The sequence below is a fragment of the Peromyscus leucopus genome, chromosome 11, assembly GCF_004664715.2.
Source record: "Peromyscus leucopus breed LL Stock chromosome 11, UCI_PerLeu_2.1, whole genome shotgun sequence".
NCBI classification, from domain to species: domain Eukaryota; kingdom Metazoa; phylum Chordata; class Mammalia; order Rodentia; family Cricetidae; genus Peromyscus; species Peromyscus leucopus.
The window spans coordinates 46,061,036-46,083,387 of record NC_051072.1 but is presented as its reverse complement, the minus strand read 5'-3'; the positions used below and the strand labels follow the sequence as shown (position 1 = coordinate 46,083,387).

The window sequence follows — 22,352 nt, the reverse complement described above, 5'->3', positions numbered from 1 at the left end:
GGCTATCTCAAACTGACATCTACCGACACAGGGAAAATTCGTTTCTCCAGAGAAGTCTCACTGGGTATACAAACCACACGCAAGGGTTTGTATATTTATGCCCTACGCTCGGCAGTACACGAAATAAATTCAATAGTATTTTTGGAAATTTTTTCGTCTCATTTTGCTTTGTTTGGTAATTTTTTTTTTAACTTTACTAGTGTTTTGCTTGTATACTATGGTTTCTCATTTTGTGACTTTATGGGGTGTGTGTACATGTGTATGTGTATATTCACTTCTCATATTTTTTCTTCCTTTCTTCCTTTTTGTTTGTTTATTCTGGTTTGTTTATTTCTTTATTTGCCTGCTTATTTTCTAAAGAGAGAGAGAGAGAATGAAAGTTAGGCATTGAAAGAGTGGGGAGGATCTAGGAGGAGATGGGGGAAGGGAAAACGTAATTATTGTACAGAAAAAAATGTATTTTTCAACTAAAAATATATATCTTACTTCTCTCATCTGTCACTATAAGCTTACATATGTATAAGCTTATATATGTATATATATACTATATATAGACTATAACTGTTACATATTACACATCATATATATGTATGTATATGCATGTGTTATATATTCCTAAACAAAACAATACCCATAGCATCACATTAATTTCATGTGAATGGTTGAATGGTTAAGCAATATTCTTTTGCAATTTGCTTTTGTTGCCCAATACTATATTTGAGTTTCATCCATGTAGACATGTGCAGGGCTGGTTAATTTGTTTTCTCCGTGTGACTGGATCATAGTTCATTTACCCATTTCCCAACTGATTAAACTTTAGGCTGCGGCTGCTTGAGATGTTGGGCAATGATGAAGGATGCCACTGCTGGAGTTTAACGGCCTCCCTGAGTACAAGCTCCTTCTCTCGAGTTCTGTCTGGACGAGACCTTTCTGGACACTAGTCATTTTACTACATCATAATTTTAACAATTTTCTTTTTCTTTTCACCTCGTCACCTTTAAAGTTGTTTTCAGTTTTCACATTTATTTATTTAGTGTGTTCATGCGTGCGTGTGCACAAGCACATGGGTGCAACCAAGCATTTTGGGAGGTCAGAGGGCAAACAGTGACAAGTGGCTCTCTCCTTCTGCCATGTGTGTTCTAGGGTTCAAGCCCAGGTCATCAGGCTTGGTGGCAAGCACCATTACTGCCCACAGACCCTTTGACACCTTCTAGTTCTAGTAATGATTAAGGAAAAAAACGTCATTCCAAAGGAGTATCTGCCTGTCTTTCTCTTCTTCTCCCCATCGAGGCAGCTTCATCTTGCATTGCAAAGGCCTCTGTTGCCAAAGACTGCCTGCCGGACGGCCAGACATTCAGTCTTGAAACCAAGATCGCCTGAGGCCCCATCCACATCAAATTAGAATTTCCAGCGGGTCCTGTGGAAACAGGGCTACTACCTCATTCAGGAACCCATCCGGAACATACTCCTACAGCCCAGATCTACATCCTAAAAACACAAAGCCCAAAGCCTTTGCACTCCTCAACATTCTCGCCTGCTTTTCCATCCTTCTGTGATTCACCAAGCATTCATTTTTCATCTTGCATACTAATTTCATTCCTCATTAAGTATATGCGCCAGATTAATAGAAAGGTGTCGGTGCATTAAAATAACAGTTAATGGCATCTTCTCACAAGCATACCGAGCCATTTCTATATCTTAAAAGTGCATTATAAGTACAAACCAATTACTAGGTGTGGGCACAAGGTGCCCACTTTTCCTGTTTCTTTAGTATATATCAAGCATGACCATTCCAAATGCCAGCTACCTCCTAAGAATCCTTTCTTTCATCCCTTCACTATCCGCCCTGCCAGCATCCTAGCCATCTTCAACATCTTCGCCAGTGGTTTCTTCAAACTCGTGCTGACTTCTCGATTAGAATTAGCCTTCTCCTCCTGGCACCACGTCAGACAGGTTTGAAATAAAAAGCACAGAAAGCAGTTTTCACTGAGTGGTTTTAGAGGCACACTTCCACCTTCCTTACAATTCCATAAGGACTTGAGACCTCCGGCTTCTCCCGCATCTTCGTGGTCTAGAGCAGCAGTTCTCAACCAATGGGTCAAGACCCTTTTGGGGGGGGTAGCATATCAGATATCCTGCATTGAAATTTTTGCAGATATTTACATATTTACATGATGATTCTTCTTTTTTTCTTTCTTTCTTTCTTTTTTTTTTTTTTTTTTTTTTTGAGACAGGGTTTCTCTGTGTAGCTTTGCGCCTTTCCTGGAACTCGCTTTGTAGACCAGGCTGGCCTTGAACTCACAGAGATCCGCCTGCTTCTGCCTCCCGAGTGCTGGGATTAAAGGCATGCGCCACCACCACCCGGCTACATGATGATTCTTAACAGTAGCAAAATTACAGTCATGCGGTAGCAATGAAAATAATTCTATGACCGGGGGTCACCACAGTATGAGGAACTGTCCTCAAGGGTCGCAGCAGCATTAGGGAGGTAGAGGACCACTGGACTGACAATGACTAGCCATTTCAATCCACACATGAAGCTCAGTTTTAGGGGGACCAGGCTGAATCTTTCTGCACACTTTTCTTCCTCATACTGTCACGTTTGCAACCCCTAATGATATTGCTAAATGGGTGTACAGGTCCGACAGTGTTACACATCTTAGCAACAGAGAAAACTTAATTACAAAGTGCTTGATATACAAAGGAATTCCATCCTGCTATCTCAGAAAGAACAACTGAGTAGTAAAATAAGGAGAAAACCTAGGGAGATATAAAGGTATAAAGGGAGACCTGCAGGTTTCAAAAGCCCTGGGTTGCTTTTTTAAAGGTAACAAAAGAAACAAGACAAGACTCCGGACCGAGTCATCAGTTACCTGCATGAGCAGAGAGAGGCGAGTGTGGCCGAGGCAATGCTGGTGACTGTCCATTGCCTATCAGACTTTTCCGGTTGCTTGTTCGGCAACTGTTAAGGGAAAGGAAAACCAGGTGAAGAAAAACACCAATCAAATTTGAGCATGTTTATTCAAAGCTGACACCAATGATGCACACCCTCCAGGACCTCCTCATGCCGTTGCTAACAGCACGGACAATGATCGTCTGCTCACTAACACGTGATTGAAACCTATCCCCTGAATGTGAAAAACCGTAATGTATTCATACAGCATAGCACCATCAATATTCCTCACCACAGCACAGAGCCATGATCAAATGTCTTCTCTCAGCTCATATCTGCATCTACAAGTATGTGCCAGGGCACACACACAAGTGATAAATTAAGGATTCGGATTAGCGAACCGCAGGTAGCATCTTTGTTGATACGAAATTTCTAATATGAAACCCTGTGCAATGAAGTGGAATGCCATTCATCTTACAATGATGCACTAATTAACAATCTAATTATTTAGACAAATTTCATATTTGCGTCTTCTGTCAATAAAACAGGCGATACCTACAATAAATGTAGCTCACCCCTCACTCATTTTTCATCTTGTATAATACATTCAAATTCCTTATAAGGTACATGTTTGAAAACAGAAAAATGCCCTCCAGTGTTTTAAAACCACAGTGATGGCATCTTCTCATTAGCACACTTAACTACTGGCTGGAACTTGAACATCCAGTAAATGGATTAATATATATGGATACAAGGCACCTACTTTTCCCATTTCTATCAGAAGAGAGTTATCAGATGAATAGTTGGATTTCAGAGTAACATGCACAACATCAAAGACAATAGCGAAAACAAACCCTGGTGATGGTGATGGTGAAGTGGATATTTTCTTGCATTTGTTTGCTTTCTTTCAATGTACACTAGCCCATTTATTCTCCTTGACCAGGGTAGTATCCAGAAAGAGTAATGAATCCAAAGTGACACCTCCTCAACTTCACCAAAAAGTGCTCAGGGCACTCTGAGTCCACGTGGGCACAACGTTCCCCTTCGTAAGCCTTGACTGTACTTGGCAGAAGTGTGCAGGGCACCCTGAGTCTACGCAGGCACCACCTTTCCCCTTCGTAAACTAGCAGAGTCTTAATTCACAGGAGGCCCCGGTGAGGCCAGCCTCCTGAAAGCCTCTAAAAGAGATGAAGGGATTGACACCTCAGGGTTCATATAAAATGTCTTCAACCAGGTCTGGTGATGCTGGTGACATCACAACTATGCAGAAGACTAAAGCCAAAAGATCACAAACATGAGGCTGACCCGGAGCCCAGAGCAAGTTCAAGACCGGCATGTGCAATGCAGTGAGACTCTTTCTCAAATAAAGAGAAAAAAAAAATACAAAAAGGGCTTGGGAAATAGTTCAGTAATCAGGTGCTTGTCTAGCCTGTAAGAGAACCTTAGATTCAAATCTTCAGCAATAGAAAAATAAAATAGACTGTTTGAAAGGGTTATTTCCTAATCTTCAAAAAAACACATTTCAAACCTGTACCAATCTCTCTCAGGAACACTGACTGGGGAGCTGGTTCACTTGATGTCTGCTGGGTGTTATCATTGCCAACCTTCCCATACTTAGCATTTCTTAAGGTCAGGCTGCATGGTTTTCTTTTCCTTGTGCAGCAATCAACATCCCCTAGCATTATCTGTGAGTTTAATTAACATCATGTTTACTTAGCCTAAGAAGCTGTTGAATAATGATAAACCCCTGATAGTTAATTAGGAAGGTAGACTACGATATTATCAACTCATCTATCAAGAACTGTATTCTCAAGCTATTAAATTCATAATCATTAAGTCAGATAGTCTGATTGTTTTTAAAAGATACTGCAGAATACATTTAGTGTTAATTCAAATTAATGCCTCCTTTCACTTCAGGAAGGGACCATTAAATATACTAGTTTGTCAATGTTCATCAAAGAAATTAGAAATGATAAATTCATATCCTGGAAATTTCAGTACACTTACTTGAGCAAATTAACTAAAATTCAGATTAGTTATTACAAAAATAGGCATTTGCATTTTTACATTTAATATTTAATCTGTAATTTATAAATACTTTCTCAGCATATTTAATTATTAGTGTTCCTATATGTAAATAAAATGAATGAGAAATGTGTGTCAACACAAACAGTAACCCAGTAAATATGTTACTTATGGATATCAATATTAATTAATATTAATGTCACTCATTAATATGACTGCCCTAAAACTAAAATTAAGAAGGGCTACTTTGTAAAGAAGACTTTAAAATGACTTTTCCTAAGAATCAATGTAGACTGATCTGTATATTACTATTACAGAAAGCAAAATGGAAAAGTAAAATAAAAAACCTTCACGATTACATCAGTTATTTAAAGTCTATTAGCAAGCACTAAAAGGGTGATTTAAATAATCTTTAAAAAGCAACATGTAAGTAAATCCTGAACGTGGGTTTTATTGAAATCATGAGAGGCCTATCTCATGGCACACAATGTAATTTAAGTGTCTATAACTTTTGATGCCTTCCACAGGAAGCAGGAGGTATTATTAAAATTGTAACGCACTGGGAACTTTCTGAACTCTCTCAACAATCCAAAAGGAAGCCTTCAAATGTAAGCTGCTTCGATGTGGTAAAACCAGAGTGAGTAAATACAGGCCACAACAGAGCCCCACAGGTACACGAGACAAATCTCTATATTTAGGACATAGGATTTTGGCCTCACAGTGAATTTATTGCTAAGATTCTTAAAAGCAAAGAGGCATTTTATTGTACATTGATTCGTGAAATATCTGGAACATATGTGTGTTTGTCCCTCTCCAGCATGCGCACACACACACACACACACACACACACACACACACACAGCTCCTTCCCTTTCATCAGAGTGACTTAAGGTCCTCTCACTTCTCCCCAGGCAGTCATCCATGGGAAGAACAGGGATGCCCAACCAAGTCGAACAGTAATGCCACTTCACACAAATCTCTCATAATTCATCCTGATCCCAAAACTGGACCTTGTAAAATGTTTTCTCTAGTTTGGATCCTCATGGGCACAGGTCAAATACAAAACAAAACAAAAACAAAAAACAAAACAAAACAAAAAACCCTGAAGAGACTTACACACTCATACTCCACCCTGAAATGCATTCTTCCTATCTGATTCTAAGATAAATCCCTCTTCCTACCCTATTCAAGTTCCTATCTAATAGTCTAACCAGTGTTCACCCCGCCAAAGTACCTCCATCGCAGATCTCCAGTGGAAGCAACCCAAAAGGAAACTTACTCATCCACACACAGTATGCTCTGTTTACCCAACAGGTTTTAGGTGGTGACTCTCCTTGTTCTAGGCACACAATAGCAACCAGTATTCCTTCCTTGTAAAGCCAGGATTTAGCAAGAAGACAGCTGCATACAACTTGAGACAAAGGCAGAGCTAAACTGGATTAGGACAGGGGCAGATCACCCACAGTCAGCACTCTGATTACTCACCCCCCTGGCTCCTCCCTGAAAAGATCCACTGAAGACTGGGAGGCACACAAGCAAGACAGAAACCTGTGTCTAAGAAAGGGCATTACTCTTTTGGATAGTAGTGGAGGGCAAACTTTGGACTGATGTGAGGCCAATAAATACAAGGGAGCCCTGTGATGGGCTGCATGATTTTGGTGCTGGTATATGACATGAAGACTGAACAGGGTACCACCTCTGCTCACTGCCATCACCAAGACCGGTCACAAAACTTTTCTGCATCCTAATGGCTGCTCGGAGGCCTTCCACTTATTTGGATGACAAAGAAAATGCGCACAGGTTTCATTATCTAAGTCAGACCAGACTCTGTGAGGACATGGACATCTGGGTATCTGGCTGATGTTGGGAAAGGAAGACAATTTTGGTCCAGAGCACCCATACCCCATTTCTGCCTAAATTGTCTCGAAGCTCAGTTTTCCCTCAGAAAGGCTTGGGGGCTCAGAGAAGGTTTGGCACCTGGATGGGGTCACTTGTCTCCTGGTAGAAGAACCTATTACTCATCACCTACCAGGTCTCTGGCAGGCCTCGGCTTTTTTTCAATTATTCCAAGTAGCTAAAAATATAGTTTAATTTTAAATTACAATTACATTGAGACACGAGTTCTTAACATATCTGATCATGGTAAGAAACTGAGCAGACAAAGCCCCACTTGCTGTAATTTTTTCATCTGCAGCTGACAGGAAAGGTCAACACACTGAGTACAACCTGTTACTGACCACCAGGAAGAGAGCAGAGAAGTTGGCTCCAGCTTATGGCTTTACCTTGATGAAGATTTTGATAAATTTGCACAGGAGACCAATTACAGACCAAAGCTGAACTATTCGAGAACATCTGTTAGCTATTTCCTCACACAGCCGTTGAATCTGAGCATCTGAATCTTCCTTCAACACAGAGGAAGGCTGGGGGGGGGGTGCAGATCGGCCATCACCAGGAGGCGAACACGGTCTAGTGAACTGCCAGGTAAATGCTGCTGTATACACAAGAGAGGCTTCCGCCTCCATAGTTTCAAAATCAAGGGGTTTGCCCACATGAGAGAAACTGTAAGAAACTAGTTTCTAGATCCAAGAAGTGTTTTTTATAAGAGAAAAAAGAATCCAGTAGTTCCAACCACTCTGGGATGAATAATGGTAGTATTTGTTGTATCTGTTTCAAATCATTTTTAAAAGGAGAATTTTCCTCTTCCTAAACATCTTTGACCTCATGTCCCCAAGCTGGCCTTGAATTTCTGACCCTCTATCTCTCAAGTATGAAATGCTGAGAGGACAGGCTTGAAACACCACTTCTGGTTTAACGTGTCGCTGGGAACCAAACGCAGGGAGGGCTTCCTGCGCAATGTGTCAGTACTCTACAAACTGACTTACGTCCCCAGCTTCCATTCATTTTTAATACTGCAACATATATGTATAAATATAAATAAATATATGTATCATTAACAGAATTAACTTACGTTTTTACATTTTGACTATTGCTTTCCTATATCAGGGAAAAAGCACTGATAAAGATTTGGAATTGCACACCAAGAGAATGAACAGATTCCTTTAAAGACCTCCACATCTCAGTCTTCCTGCTGGCTGTGCTAGAGTAAAATGCCATTGCAGTTCAAGCAATACAATCGTTCCTGTCCCTGAATGAGTCTGCTGAAGTCCAACTGAGCCCCTCCATAGAAAGATGACCTCAGACACTCAATGTCCTATAAGACAGAAAGTGGCTGGTTTCACATCTATAAGCAAGTTCATTCATAGTTTCTGGATGCACACACACACATGCCCATTTAAAAAACTCATTTGCGTGTGTCTCGGTATGTCACCATTGCTCTAATTAATTGATAAGTTAAATAAGCATCTCTGAATATGTTCACTTCATGTGACAGTCTTGTTTTTAACTTTGGGATAAGCTATAGCTTAGCATGCAATATGCACTCTATATATTTCGTAACATAGTTTTTTTCTACTCAACATTGTAATTTTGGGCTTTAACCATGGCAACATAAATATGGGTCTAATTCATTTATTTTTGAGATTATCCATTTGAAGAAAATTTTAGGATTCTTAAATGCACTAAAATTACAGACTGTGGACATTTCTTTCTTCTCCTTACAACACTGAGTATGTAGGACTCCATGCTTTTGAAAATCTGATTGCAAAATTCTCAAGAATGTATTTGAAGAAAAAATATTGTGCAAAACCAAGACAGTGTTCCTTAAAATCTTTGGACACTTTCCCCCACGTCCTGGTATTGCTCTCCTTCCTGCCCCCCCCCATATCTCTCCCTTCTTCCTGCTGACTTCTCTCCTAAACACTTTGTCTGTCTTCTGAGGACCAAGCAATCCCCTTTCTGGGCATCCCCAGTTGACATCTCCAGCACTTTAATTCAATAGAACAAAGTCATATAAAGTAGCTAACTGAAAAAGCATGATTCCTGCCTAAAGGAAGCAGAAAGCAAGCTTCCATGATCTCTTCCTCAGGCTGTCACTCATTTTGAGATAATCTACCTGCTGAGGTCTTCCCTATGGCTCATCAAAACAAGCCTCCTCTTAGGCTTTTGTTCATTCACTCAAGAAACTATTTGCCGAGTGTGTGGATATATTTAGGTAGACACTGTTCTGAACAAATCCATGGCTTCCTTCTAGACGGGAAGTAAAGAAGGCAGACAATAAATGTACAGTAACATTCATCACATGTGGACCGATGGTGGAGGAGAAACAAGGCAGGAGCTGGGGAGAAGGGAGCAGGTTTGAGACGTCCATCGTGATTTTAAACAGCTGTTCGGGAAAGGCCTCACGGGGGAGGTGGGGCTCGCTAAGACCAGGAAGTGAGAGAGTAAGCACTGAGAATGAGCAAAGGCCCTGGGGCAAGTGGGTTCCAGGAACAGAAGCAAAGCGTGCCAGCATGCCAAGACGGGGGTGAGCAGAGGAGTGGCCTAGACCGCTGGACAGTAGAAGGAAAACCATGTGGAGACCACGGTTGCACACCACAGGAGCATGGGGAGTCTGAATTCAGTCAGAGAAAGGGAAACTGTTGAAGTTTCTGACCATAATCTGATGTTTGAAGAAAATCATTCTGGATGCCAAGCTGAAACAGTTGAAAAAGGAAGCAGGGTGAGCAGTTAGGAAGCAAGGTCGATGTGCATCCTGGAGACACGCCATGTCTCATGACTCTGGTTTAAAATACATTTCCCTTTTTAAAACTGAGCAAGATGGGGCTGGAGAGATGGCTCAGTGGTTAAGAGCACTGGCTGTTCTTCCAGAGGTCCTAAGTTCAATTCCTAGCAATCACATGGTGGCTCACAATCATCTGTAGTGGGATCTGATACCCTCTTCTGGCCTGCAAGCAAACATACAGTGTAGAGTACACATAAAATAAACAAGTAAATCTTAAAAAAAAAAAAAAAAAAAAAAACTGAGCAAGACCTCCCCAGATTCAATGAGGGTACTATATATGAGCCCCTGCCTCCAGGATGCTGGAGAGATGGCCAGTGTGGATGCTGTGACAGGACCAACCCGGGCGCTTTAGACTTCTCTTCCTTTTTTTAACACTAGCACCATGAAAAGTTATGAAGAAGATGTCCCTCCTGACCAGCTTGAAACATGAACTAAGCTTCTCCATTATCAGAGACATTCTTCCTAGAGGCACAAATCACTGTCTTCATTTATGAGCAAAACGTTATACAGAGTCCAACGCTATAAGAAAGAATGAGTGTTTAAGCTTTCAAAAGTTCTGAGGAAAAAATTATACATATATGTGTATGCATATATATGTATATCTATAGATAGATATAGATAGACAGACAGACAGACAGACACACACACACACACACACACACACACACACACACGACCATATTCAGTGCGTCTTGGAAAAACTAATCCATTAAGATAAACCCAATTCTCTGTCTTTACCCAGGAAAAGAGAGAAAGATGAACATACAGATATTAGGAAGGCACTGTCCAATGAAACAAGTATCTGTGGAATGTGTCTTTCCTGTGTATAAAATACTGCAAGGAAGAAAAGGAAAACCCTTCCTATGGCCTCAAGCATACGACAATCCCACTGATACTGGTGTTCCAGGGCAGAACACAGAAAAGAGGTATAAACAGGTAGGTGTGGCAATCTGAAGTAATATGAATTACCTACCAATCAGCTCTTAACCATATTTTCATAACAAACACTAGAATCCTTTGTAGCATATAGTATATTATGCATTGTAAGATATCCAATGGTTAATAAGATTTCCTTCATAATCTCTTAATGATTTACTTGACAGAAATGTACTTTTTAAAGTTTGTGTCTTCTAGGACCAGTGAGATGCTCAGTGGATAAAGACCCCTGCTGCCCAACAATGCAAGCCTCCTATCCTGAATTCAGGTTCTGGAACTCACATAAAGGTAAACAGAGAAGACCAGTTTCACAAATTGTCCCCTGACTTCCATATGTGTAGCCTCTCATAATAATAATAATAATAATAATAATAATAATAATAATAATAAAAGTAAAAATTTATAAAAGTTTATATCCTCTAAATTACTTTCCATTTTATAGCTATTTCAAAGATGGACAGGCCAGTACAGCTACTGTGATATGGCTGACATGATGAGCTATGAGGTCACATTATTACCATGTGATTGACAGTAGCTGACACTTATTACAGTAATCACAGTTACTGTAATATAACATGGTAAACATAGCATCCCTCTGGGACCCTGTCTCCATTAAACATCAGAACCTGGAATTCAACATGGTGCTTCAATTTGAGAAATGATTCCCTGGGGATAAAGATCATATTTTTTTATAATACCGAATCCCATTGGATACCTATGAAAACAGAGAATATAAAAATGATTTAAATAGAGACATATAAAAATGTGGGTTGGCGGAAGTGCTGTCGACTGGATCCAGCTCTGGTACACAGTTTAACATGTGGTCTCTCAGCTATTCTTCAGCCAAAGGTACACTGACTATTTTTTTGTTTTGTTTGAGACAGGGTGTTACTCTGTAGCCTTGGCTGGCCTGGAAGTTGCTATTTAGACCAAGTCTAAAACTCTCAGAGATCTGCCTGCCTCTGCCTCCTGGGTAGATGTCTGCTTCATTAAACACATGAGCTACCATGCCTGGCTATGAGGTATTTTGAGAGAATCGTTAAATACAGTTCCTGCCTTGAAGAAGTTTTTAATTTAACTTCAAGTACCAGTTGAATGTATACTACCAAACTGATGTAATAATGTACATTCCTACTGGATGGAGCCAGGCTAAGCACGCAACTAAAAACACACAAATCTGGAGGCCTCTTACTGGAACACCCATCATTCTAAGAAGCGTTACAATGGAGTCCGCAGATGAATTGAGAGAGGGTCAGAACAGTACCAATATCAAGGAGGAATGTGAATGATAGGATGGATTTAGAGCTGGGCAGATTCAATGGTGGGTGTTAAGAGTCATGAAAGCGAGCAGGACTAAGTCTCAACACCCTTCAGATGTTTAGTGCAGTGTATTTGTAACAGGCATCGTAAGAGGTACCTATCTAGTCTGCATGCCCTCTCCAGGGGGAGGACTCATACCATTAGGTCAGGCATCTATTTCCATAGGGGTCTTTAAAGGCTAGGAGAGTCAGTGATTGACGAGACTTTTGGATTAAGGTTATGATGTAATGTAAAGATGAAAGACCTCAAATCAGGAGTGTTGGTGGAGGGTGGGAAGAGGGGACTACAAAGGCAGATAATTAGTGTCTCGGGGACAAGAGCTGGAGGACTGGCCCTGCATCTTGGGAAACTGCTCAGAGGGCCGACTGTTGCCCAAAGGTGGCAAGGGCCCATTCCAGACTCCGAAGGTCTAATCCTTTCTGCCAAGACAAAGAGATGTTATCACCTGGCTAGGCCTACTGGCCTCAGGGCCATCGAAGTGACAAGGAGTAAGAGTTGAGGGAGAGGCGGACCTAGAGGAGCCAGTTTCCTAACTGGAGGAAAGGTCAGGATTCAATTGCTAGGGGACACACTGGGAATTGAGACAAACTAGAGGCATCATTAATGACCACTTCTCACCGTTCCCCAGCCTGGGTGTGTGGCAGGGAGAAGAGCTGGTCTCAGATTCCCAGTCCTTCTGCCTCACCCTCCCAGGTACTGGGATTCCAGGTCCATGCACCATACCCAGTTTTGTTTTGTTTTTTAACTCTATGTTTTGTACACAATATGGGAATATCAGTCTAAAATGTCATGTATCTTTTCCTAAGTAGCCGAAAAGCCCATCCAAATTTTAATATAAAAATGACTGTAGTCAGTTTAGTGGCACTGAATTATCCCAATTAGTAAAATAGACATGATAAGAAATAAATCTTTGAAAAATTAATCTTTAGAAAGTAGTAGGTAAAAAAAAACATAATAGCTCCAATAATGTAATGTTCTAATCTTCCTTCATTAATCTTCTCCTGCTGTATGTCATCTATGTTTTTGTTTCTTTGAGACAGGGTTTCTCTGGGTAGCCCTGGCTGTCCTGGAACTGGCTCTGTAGATGAGGCTGACCTGGAACTCGGAGATCCACCAGTGCTGAGATTAAAAGCATGCATTAACTCCTTAGCTTTACTTACACTGGTTTTAAGAAATGGTCATTAACATTAGAGAGCTACCTTGGAAGGTGTTCTCATATTCAAATTTTTATTATATTACATATATAGTCTCTATTCAAATAAACATAGGTATATTTCATATATATGTAATTCATAAATATAATACATGTAATTCATATGTGTGTGTGTCACAGATCAAGGAGCATAATACTGATTTAATCCATCCTAGCCTTCTTCACATGGAAATTAAATTTCAGGCTGAGACTATAGCTCAGAAGCAGAGCGCATGTCCAGGATGTGTGAGGCCTTAGGTTCATTTCCTGTACTATAAACAAATACCCAGTTCATCTGTTGTCACTAAAGCTATTCAATTCTTAGCCCATTAATATTCTTTAGATGAACAACTAAATACCACTTCTCCAGATAAAAAGCACTCTCTGTGTTTAGTTCCTGGGACTAACCAATGAAGGGAGAGGACTTTAGTTCTGGAATCACCGAAGAGCTTTTGCATGGCACTCAGCAGAAGTTTACTACCACCCAGAACGAACAGCCTGGAGGCTTCACACGCGCCAGCTAGCTCAAAGGCATTTTGCTTTTCTCTAGCAGTTTGGCATAACGCTCTGCCCACCAGTGAACTGTCCCTGATCCCATGTGCTGCTGCCATTGGAACACAAACACAAACATGCAAAGGCCCTATCAGAGCTCCACTTGGTGCCTTCTGCCAGGCCAAGTCACGTGGCAGCATGCCGCTGCTGCCGGGTCGCTTCTGTTCAGTGGGTTTTGTTGCTGGCTGCTCCTAATTCAGTATCTTGCAAAATGACATTCTGTTAATGACATGAATGTCAAAGCTGTGATAATGGGCAGAAGTAAAAGAAAAACGTTTCCTAAATGGAGAGGCAGCGGGAAAACTGCCAAGTGGGTATTAAAATGAGTTGTGTGCTTGCCCCACACTTCTGCACCCTGTCCCTTCCCACTAGTTTGCAACATGAAAGGGAAGCGGCACCCTAAGGGGAGAGGAAAGCCTCACCTTGGTGAGCACACAGAAAACAAACAAACAACAGTAAAAACAAGGGGTCAAGGGAATGTTTTCTCTTAATTAACTTGACAGCTGTCTTTTCTTTTTCTCATTTGAATCCAATGGTGTTTTCTTAGTCATTCTTTTCCTTGGCCAAGAAGGAATTGGCCATGAGGAAGCCAGTCTGTTGCTGAAGACAGGAGGGCTGGTGAGATAGCAGAAGAGGCTGGCCTGCAAACTGCTCCTTATCCCGCCAGGGTGATGGATGCTCCTCCGGGCTGTCAACTGCAAGCCCAGTGAAAGAATCTAGGGTCTGAAAGCGGACCAGTGATGGATGAAGATAGTGCTACCCATTAGTGTCAAACACAGCCCAAGAAAGAAGCCACATGGCTCCTCTAACTGGGGGGCCTCAGACACAGGGGCACATTTGGTGCCTTCACATGTAAATGTACAATTCTGTTTTCACAGGGGCCCAAGACAGAGCTCTATTTTTGACATAAGGGAGTTCTTAGAAGAAGAAATTCACAAAACGAGGTTTGCAACCAGCATATATTTGCTAATTCTAAGCCCTTTACAATCTCATCCCCTATGGATCTGTAGAATGGTGATATGGTTATCAACTCTCGGCTGGGTATGGTAGCTCACAAAGGCTGAGGCAAGATTACTGTTGGTGTGAGGTCAGCCTAGGCTACAGGATAAGATTCTATCTCAAAGCAGAAGAAGAAGAGGAGGAGGAGGAGGAAGAAATAGTATCAGCTAATACAGAGACTAAATAAAAATACATATAAAGAAATTACATCAAGTGCCTTACAAATAATAGCTATAAAAAAATAAGGTATTTATAAGCCATGCCAGCCTATCTCAACACACACACACACACACACACACACACACACACACACACACACACACACAGTGAGAGAGAGGGGGAGAGTAAATAAATTAAGCATTTGGCCTTTCTCTCTTGTACATATTCTCTCGTACATCCATGCCTTCCTACTTTGAATTTTACACTCAAGTTTTTCCTTCAAGGATCTTGGAACACGAAGTGTACCTTGGCCCACAGAATTACCTTTCTGAATCAAAACAATGGATTATGTAAGAAGGAGAAAGGTCAACTCCGGGGCAGCAATGCTTTAGTAAATGCAAATATTAACTCGGTTATAGGCAGAATATGAGAACAAAGAGGCTGCCTAAAGAAACAGGAAAACAAAAGGTTCGGAAGCACTAGTACGGAGAATCCACCCAAGCACCGGCCAAAGTATGGAGAATCCACCCAAGCACCGGCCAAAGGCTTCCAACTGTCAGAATGTAGGTAGGGCGAGCGTTTGCACCCATGTTTCAGACCAACTGTCCAAACCATGAGTATCAGCCCAGCTTAACCCAAAGCCTTGGCCCGTTCAAGGCACCTAACATCTTCTTCTGTTACCATACACCTCCAAACAACCTTGAGCAAGCCCACAGAGACCCTCTCCCTGCAGATGGACAGCAAAAGCAATAATAAAAACAACTTTACACTGACCGAGTGCTCAGTATACTCCAAAGACTTCATTTTCTGGAGCATCTTATAAATTGGACTTATTTTCATTCACAACTTTATAAATACAAAAACTGAAGAACTAAGAACGTCCAAAACCTGTCCAAGACCACACAGCAAATGGGCATCTATGCTCCACATTTGTCTCTTGAGCCTGTGTTTTGAGTTGTCTTTGCTCCTTGTCTCTATAGGAGAAGGAATACTTTGATGAGCCCAAGGTTAACACCAATGATGTCTACTCTTATAAATGAATATGCCAGCATTCTGCTGGGCCATAAATCATGTGTCCTCAGTAACTCTGAATCCAGGAAACATCAAATCAATCAGTCTTGAGCCTAAAGCGTGAAGATCAGTTACAGGAGGTGGGCCAAGCTACCGAGGATCACATCGGTCCATAGCCCATCAGTCCATGCTTCCTAAGAGGTGGTAAGCCTGACCATCAGCAAGAGACAGACACTCCACTGTCACTAAGCAGGGTGCTTGTTGTCCCATGTTGCACATGTTTTCAGGCCTGTGGTGGACACACAACAGGACTGTGCACCATTAGGTATTCATTCCTCCACAGTACATTTCCACAGGTCCACAGGTAGGTGACTCAACACATGGGTCATCCTTTTCCCTGCCCAAACCAGCTGGTCTAGACACAACCAGGGAGACAACTGTGTTTATACAGTGTGTGCCAGACACCTTGTCCCACTGCTTCTGAGGGAGTTACCCAATCTACACTTCTGGATCTCGTTCTCTTTAGAAGGGCTTGTTTGCTTCTTCATTTCCAAATAACTAACTCTGGATATTCAAGAGAACACAGAAATCCAGTTTGTGATTGCTAATCCCTTCTCTTTTTGACATAGGACCTTGCTATGTAGCCCAGGCTGGCCATAAACTAAAGATCATCCTGCCTTGGCCTCTTGCGTGTTGTTGGGGTTACAGGTGAGTCCAATGTGCCGAACTACACAAAGTATCCATCTAGGCACTGGCTTTGGAGAAAAGATTAAAGGCCACATTCATAAATAAATTTGCAATAAAGAGACCAGAAGCATAGCGTAACTTACACTAACTATCCTAAATGTGGTGAGGTTTTGTAGTGGTGAAGTATTCGTACATAAGGTAGGTCAAAATTAAATAAGTAAACAATATAAAATATATGTCTTTACAACTCTTACAGCCTTACCCAAATTCTCCAGCCTTTCCTTGTACATTCTTTCAAGGTGGCACTCTGACTGGGAATGGTGGCATACAACTGGGATCCCAGTACTTGGAGGCAGAGGCATGGGGGACTGTGAGCTTCAGCGTAATACGTCTCAAATTCAACACATAAATACATACAAACCAATCCTACAAACATACAGACAAGATGTAATTCCTTCTATCTCTTATCTTCCCCAATTCTTGCCTCTACTCTGAGAGAGCATGGATGTGAAGAATCTGTATAAAAAAAAAAATCTTGTGATTCGGATAAAGGTTGGGAGGAATTCACATGAGACAGTGTACTTGGGTTACTAAGGAAAAGTTAACCTCTGGTGCAGTCTCCTTCAGATATCTGCCTGGCCTCTTACAGGCATGGCCACCTGTTCTCCAGGGCCCAGCCTTGGGTGTAATGAGCTGACCTCATTCATCCCTACTTTCAGCTTTGGTCCTTATTAGTAAGTACCTTGAGTGCCAGAAAACCAGGCTGACTCCCCCTCTTTACTGTTTTCAGCAGACACCCAACCTAAACTCACTCTGTATTCCCTGCAGTGACTCAGGAGTTCCTGTTCATTGTGTCCCTGGATTCCTGTTTATGAAAAGTTATGGAATCCTGACCTCGCCATGGAAACAGTCTACGTTGAAAGTGTATGGTGCAGAGTGGTGGTGTCCTACCATGTATGGTTTCCATAATGAAAGGGCTCTTGAGTAACCCCTGAAGTGAAATTAAACTGGGTGCCACGATGCCAAGCCTGGAATTATGATTCCCCAACAGAATGAGAACAAGCCCTTGATCCCATGAAGAAAATGAATGTGAAATCTGCCCCTGCCTATTTTTGCCCATTATTTTCCTAAATCAACCTTAAATCCTACCGGAAGATCAAAATGCATATGAAAACAAGATTGTTAAAGCCATCTTGAAAATGAAACCTCTCAAGATCTACCAGGTAAGCCGTTCCTTAGACTTTGTGGTAACACCATATTTTCATTCATAGCATAATCATAAAATGGTAGGGCACATTCATGTAACAAAAAACATTTTCTGTGTCCTTAAATTGAGGGTCTCTCTTCACAGGCCTGGTCTTCAGAAACAGTGACCATGATTGCCAGTTACACTAAGAAGCCACGTTTATGAACATGGAAAATGACATGTTAAGGCGAGCAGTAAGTTGTTCCAGTGTGTTTGGAACTCATCGAAGAGTCAGATAAGCAGGCGACTCAGGACCCTTCTCACCAGCTGGCAGCTGGCGCTTGCCCTTCTCACAACTCTGAGAGTTGGAAAGTTGCGGTCAGTCTGCTCCGTGACTGAGCCCAAGGAAAGAGAGGCAAGCTCCAGCCCAACGATCAGATAAAGGTTTGCAACACAAACCAATAGTGCAAAGCCTGTAATTCTGGGGAGTACCACCCTATGGGAAAAAAGAGGCTGGAATTTCTCACTACCGGCGACTTTAGAGACCACTGCCTTAATCAATCCCACAAACCAACACGCCACCCCAGCCATTTCTGCTTTTCCTTCATGCCGGTGTCCCATTCTGTGGAACTGTACATTCAAAACTGTTTTACTTCTGCCAATCTCTTGAATTTATTATTACTGAGTAAAGGTCTTGTTTCTTACAGTATGGGGCAAGAACATACATAAGTATAATTCTGCCTCGTGAACAGTACAACAAACACTTGATGCTGTATGTATTAAATGACATACATTGTTTCTTAGCCAAGCCTGATGGCACAGGCCTGTAATCTCACTCTACTATACCAGGAAAGTTTCAAGGCCTGACTGAGCTCTAAGTTCAGGGTTAGCCTGGGCAGTCTAGTGAGATAATGTCTCAAAATAAAAGGTTAAAAAGAAGACTTGACTATGCAGTCAAAGGTCAGGTGTTGACCTAGCAAGCATGTGGCCACACATTCAACCCTAGTAGAAACCATTAAAGAAATCCAACTTTACTGAAAAGTGAATTACAAGCACCTTAGCAGTTATTTTTTTTTCCTGTAAAAGATTCAATATTTGGGCTAGAGGATATAGCTCAGTAATAGGACACTTGCCTTGGAATGGGCAAGGGCCTGGGTTCAATCTTTAGCAATACTGAAAAAGAGAAAAAATAGTAATTTTTTAAATGCAGGAAAGGGGAACCGATGAGTAGCCAGCAACAGGCAATTTTGACTTTCAGACAGTAACAATGGCGATCAGCAGCCCTGTAGGGCAGAGCTGACTCCCGTCCACCTCCACAACACAGCCACCAATCGAGTGCTGTTGTTTTAGCTCAACTTGTTTTTCAGTCATGTGCGTAGCTTTTGTTACTTCACCAGAAATCCCCGACCATTTTTTTGAAGGGTGTCTTGCCTGAGGCTGAGGAGGGCTGGTACCAGGATCTGAGAGACCAACTCCCGAATTTGCAATCCGGAAATCTGGGGAGGGAGACATTTCCCTGCATTTTAAAAAGGGCTCTATTGTTTAGTTAGGAGACTTTGTGTAATAGGAGGGAAAAAAATAGATGAATAAAACAAAAATTGGTCTACCCCAGTTTTCATAGATACTAGGTAGTCACTGTTTTAAAAAGTGACCAAAGACAAAAAGAAAATAAATCCAGGAAAGTCATCTAAAGTACAGAGAGATTTCACTATGTAGGTAGGCTAAACCATGTTCCTGTTTTAGGGTAATACACTTTTCGAAGTAGTAACAGAAAGGAGAGATGATTAACGAAGAACTTTTTGTTGTTGTTTTTCAAAACAGGGTTTCTCTGTGTAGCTTTGGAGCCTGTCCTGGAACTCATAGAGATCCACCTGTCTCTGCCTCCTAAGTGCTGGGATTAAAGGTGTGCGCCACCACAGCCTGGCTAAAGAGAAAGTTTTTAACACTGAGAGATGAAAAAGGGTAGGGTAGGGGTGCTGCAGACGTTCCCAGGAAGATTGTGCCTTAAATATATCGTTAAACACAATATATAATCTTTCTTTAACGTAACCTTTAAAACTTGATGATTCCATTAAACCTCAGAAGAACCAAAAATTAATGTTTGTGTATTAATAATTAATTATAAAAGCTAACTTCACCTGCAATCCTCCTGGCCCTCGAGGTCACCGCCTTACTTCACAAATTAGTCATTTTGTCAACTGTCAGAACTTCCTCTTAGAGAAACAACTTTGATTCATGCCCCCTCCCTCTTCTAAGATATGATTTTTATCTCAGAAAACCCTAAAGCTGACCTCATCAAAGAGGAAGGGTTAGCCAGCTCCTACAGAAATGAGGAAAGCTGCTTCTGTAATCTTTATATATTGTTTCGTAATGGGAAGACCCAGGAATGAAAGGGAGGCTGAGGACTCTTCTTTGGCATAGTGCATGATTTAGTTAGTCTGGCCACCAAAGGCTTTGCATGCAAAATGGACTACGTGGTTATAAAAACTAGAAACTACCCCATAGTAAAGACCTAGTTGTCTCTGAATTACTCACTATCCAAAATTAAGTGATGACAGTACCAAGAATTGTGGAGAGAAGACCAGTTAGAGGTGTTCGGGCTGGTGTCCTGAGAACCCGGAGGATTGAGAGGCAGAGCCCATGTCTGCTTCTTCCCAGACCAGTATTCCACTGAACACTCAGCTCCCTCCCTAGAAATAATGGCCACCTCCAGGTTTTGTTTCTAGCCAAACCAGCTTCCCATCTACCTCCTTTCATATATACCCCTGCCCCTTTAACCCTTTTTTTTTTGAGATGGCACAGAACAAAGGATCAGGTAGAAAAAAAAATGAGTCTTCCAAATACTGTGAGAAGAAGCTACAACAACAAGGGTTATGAATCACAACACACAGAAAAACATGGCTGAAAACGGAGACCACAAAGCATCACCTCATGCCGGTTTAAAACACACAGAGAACATGGGAATAGGGAGACATGTACACATGTGCTTTAGTTTTCAAAAAGTCTGATGATTATTACAACCTCTTAATCTGGAAAACGTGTGTCTAATAAGAGAAGAAAGACATCGTTTTGAATATTGCTGGCTGTAATTCCTCTGAAGAAAGGGAGAGAGACAGAGACAGACAGTGATGTGTTCTGTAACTAGCTCATTTACTAAGCTGTTCATTTGTGGTCATCCATACACTGGAGGAGAATGAGAGTAATTTTTTTTCCTTCTCATATTCCAAGAAGCCTTTGTGCTTCATGTCCAGGTTCCTAGGCCTTGGAAAATCCTCAGAGGGTTTCACTTTCAGGAACAGACACAGCAACTGGGAAGCAGCCCAAAGGCAAAGCCCCAGGTCCTTCCCTAAGGGGAGAGCAACCTTCCCAGAGCTACAGCTGTAGGAAAGCTAATGGGCAGAGCAGCCAAGCCAGAAGACAGCAGCAGCTTCCCTAGGGTGTGGGAGCTACAGGGGGAGGCAGTGAGGTCTGCCTGTGCAGTTGACTGTGTGAGTGACCAAGACTTTCTAATGCTGAGTCCCAAGACGCAGAAGATGGCAGGTTCTGTGGTCACGAGTGCGTGGCTCGGAGAGCGTAGAGCAGGGCACAGATTAAGAACAGGAGTCACACTCATTGTGAAAGAGCCAGTTATCGCTGAGCCTGCCCATGACCGTTACCATGGAGCTCCACATCCCAGTTTAGACAGGCCACGTCACTGCGTGAAGGCTTGGGCTACGGATGACTGTAGGGGTCTTTGAGTAGGTGGCAATTCCTGGGGTCCACATCACCTGACCACACCATAAAGGCTACATCAAGTAGCTGCAGAAGAAAAAACGGCTCAATCCCCCTTTAGCTGAGTAGTGAGTCCTAACTTACTCAACAGCTACTGGAAATATGAGGGAACAAACAGCCCGGCCCAAGAAACCCTCCATATCCGTCCTTTTATTTTGACAAAGCCGGTCCTCCTGGAGGACCTGACCTAAAATCTGAAGACAGAAACGGCACAGGGAGGTGAGCCTGCAGTGTGCACCCGGAGAGAGCTGTTTGCACCCTTTAGTTACCGTCCAATAGATGCGCCTGCACAGCGACAGAGGTGGGAATCGGAGCTGAGACAGGCCCATTCTAACCGTTATTAATGATATACGGAGAGAAACAGCCAGACTGGACTCCAGAGAGAATGAAGCCAAAAGGAAAAATGTCTCCATTATTCAAAGTTAAAAACAAAAAAAACCCAAAGCCAAAGAAGACAACAGCTCCTGCCACCCCACCCCCCAAACACACACACACACACACACACACACACACACACACACACACACACACACACACGTGGGTTACAGAGTTTGAATGTGGGTGACTTTTAGGCTTCACTCAGAGCCAACAGACCTTCCGATGGATTTTTTGTTTGTGCTTTACAAATTAATGCATCTTACATGAGGGCATTCACAATGAAAACACTATCCCTTTAGAAGGTTCACACTTCATATGCGATTGCTCCTGTGCTCCAGTTAACCTGCTCCTGTAAAATGAAGAACTCTATAGACGTCATCTTTTCCCAGTTTTATTGTTAAATATATTCATCCGTTTGGAGCCTTAATTACTGAATTTATATTTGGGTCGTGATTACCATACTGCACTAGAATAAAAAGTGTCTCACATTCAATTTACAGAAAACGAACAGAGTCGAAGCTACAATATGGGATGTAACTAAACTCACATTCTCCCATGGTAA

The 22,352-nt window shown here is 41.9% G+C and overlaps 1 protein-coding gene across 11 annotated transcripts in view; it reads right to left on the bottom strand.

Moving 5' to 3' along the window:
- The window catches only part of Mast4 (microtubule associated serine/threonine kinase family member 4), a 591,291-nt gene that overhangs the window by 110,643 nt on the left and 458,296 nt on the right, over positions 1 to 22,352 (bottom strand). For all 11 annotated transcript variants that reach the window (XM_037209461.1, XM_028884811.2, XM_028884812.2 and 8 more), the window contains one exon: positions 2,874 to 2,962. In XM_037209461.1, coding sequence (XP_037065356.1) covers positions 2,874 to 2,962 — 89 coding nt within the window. The remainder of the gene's footprint in view (positions 1 to 2,873; positions 2,963 to 22,352) is intronic.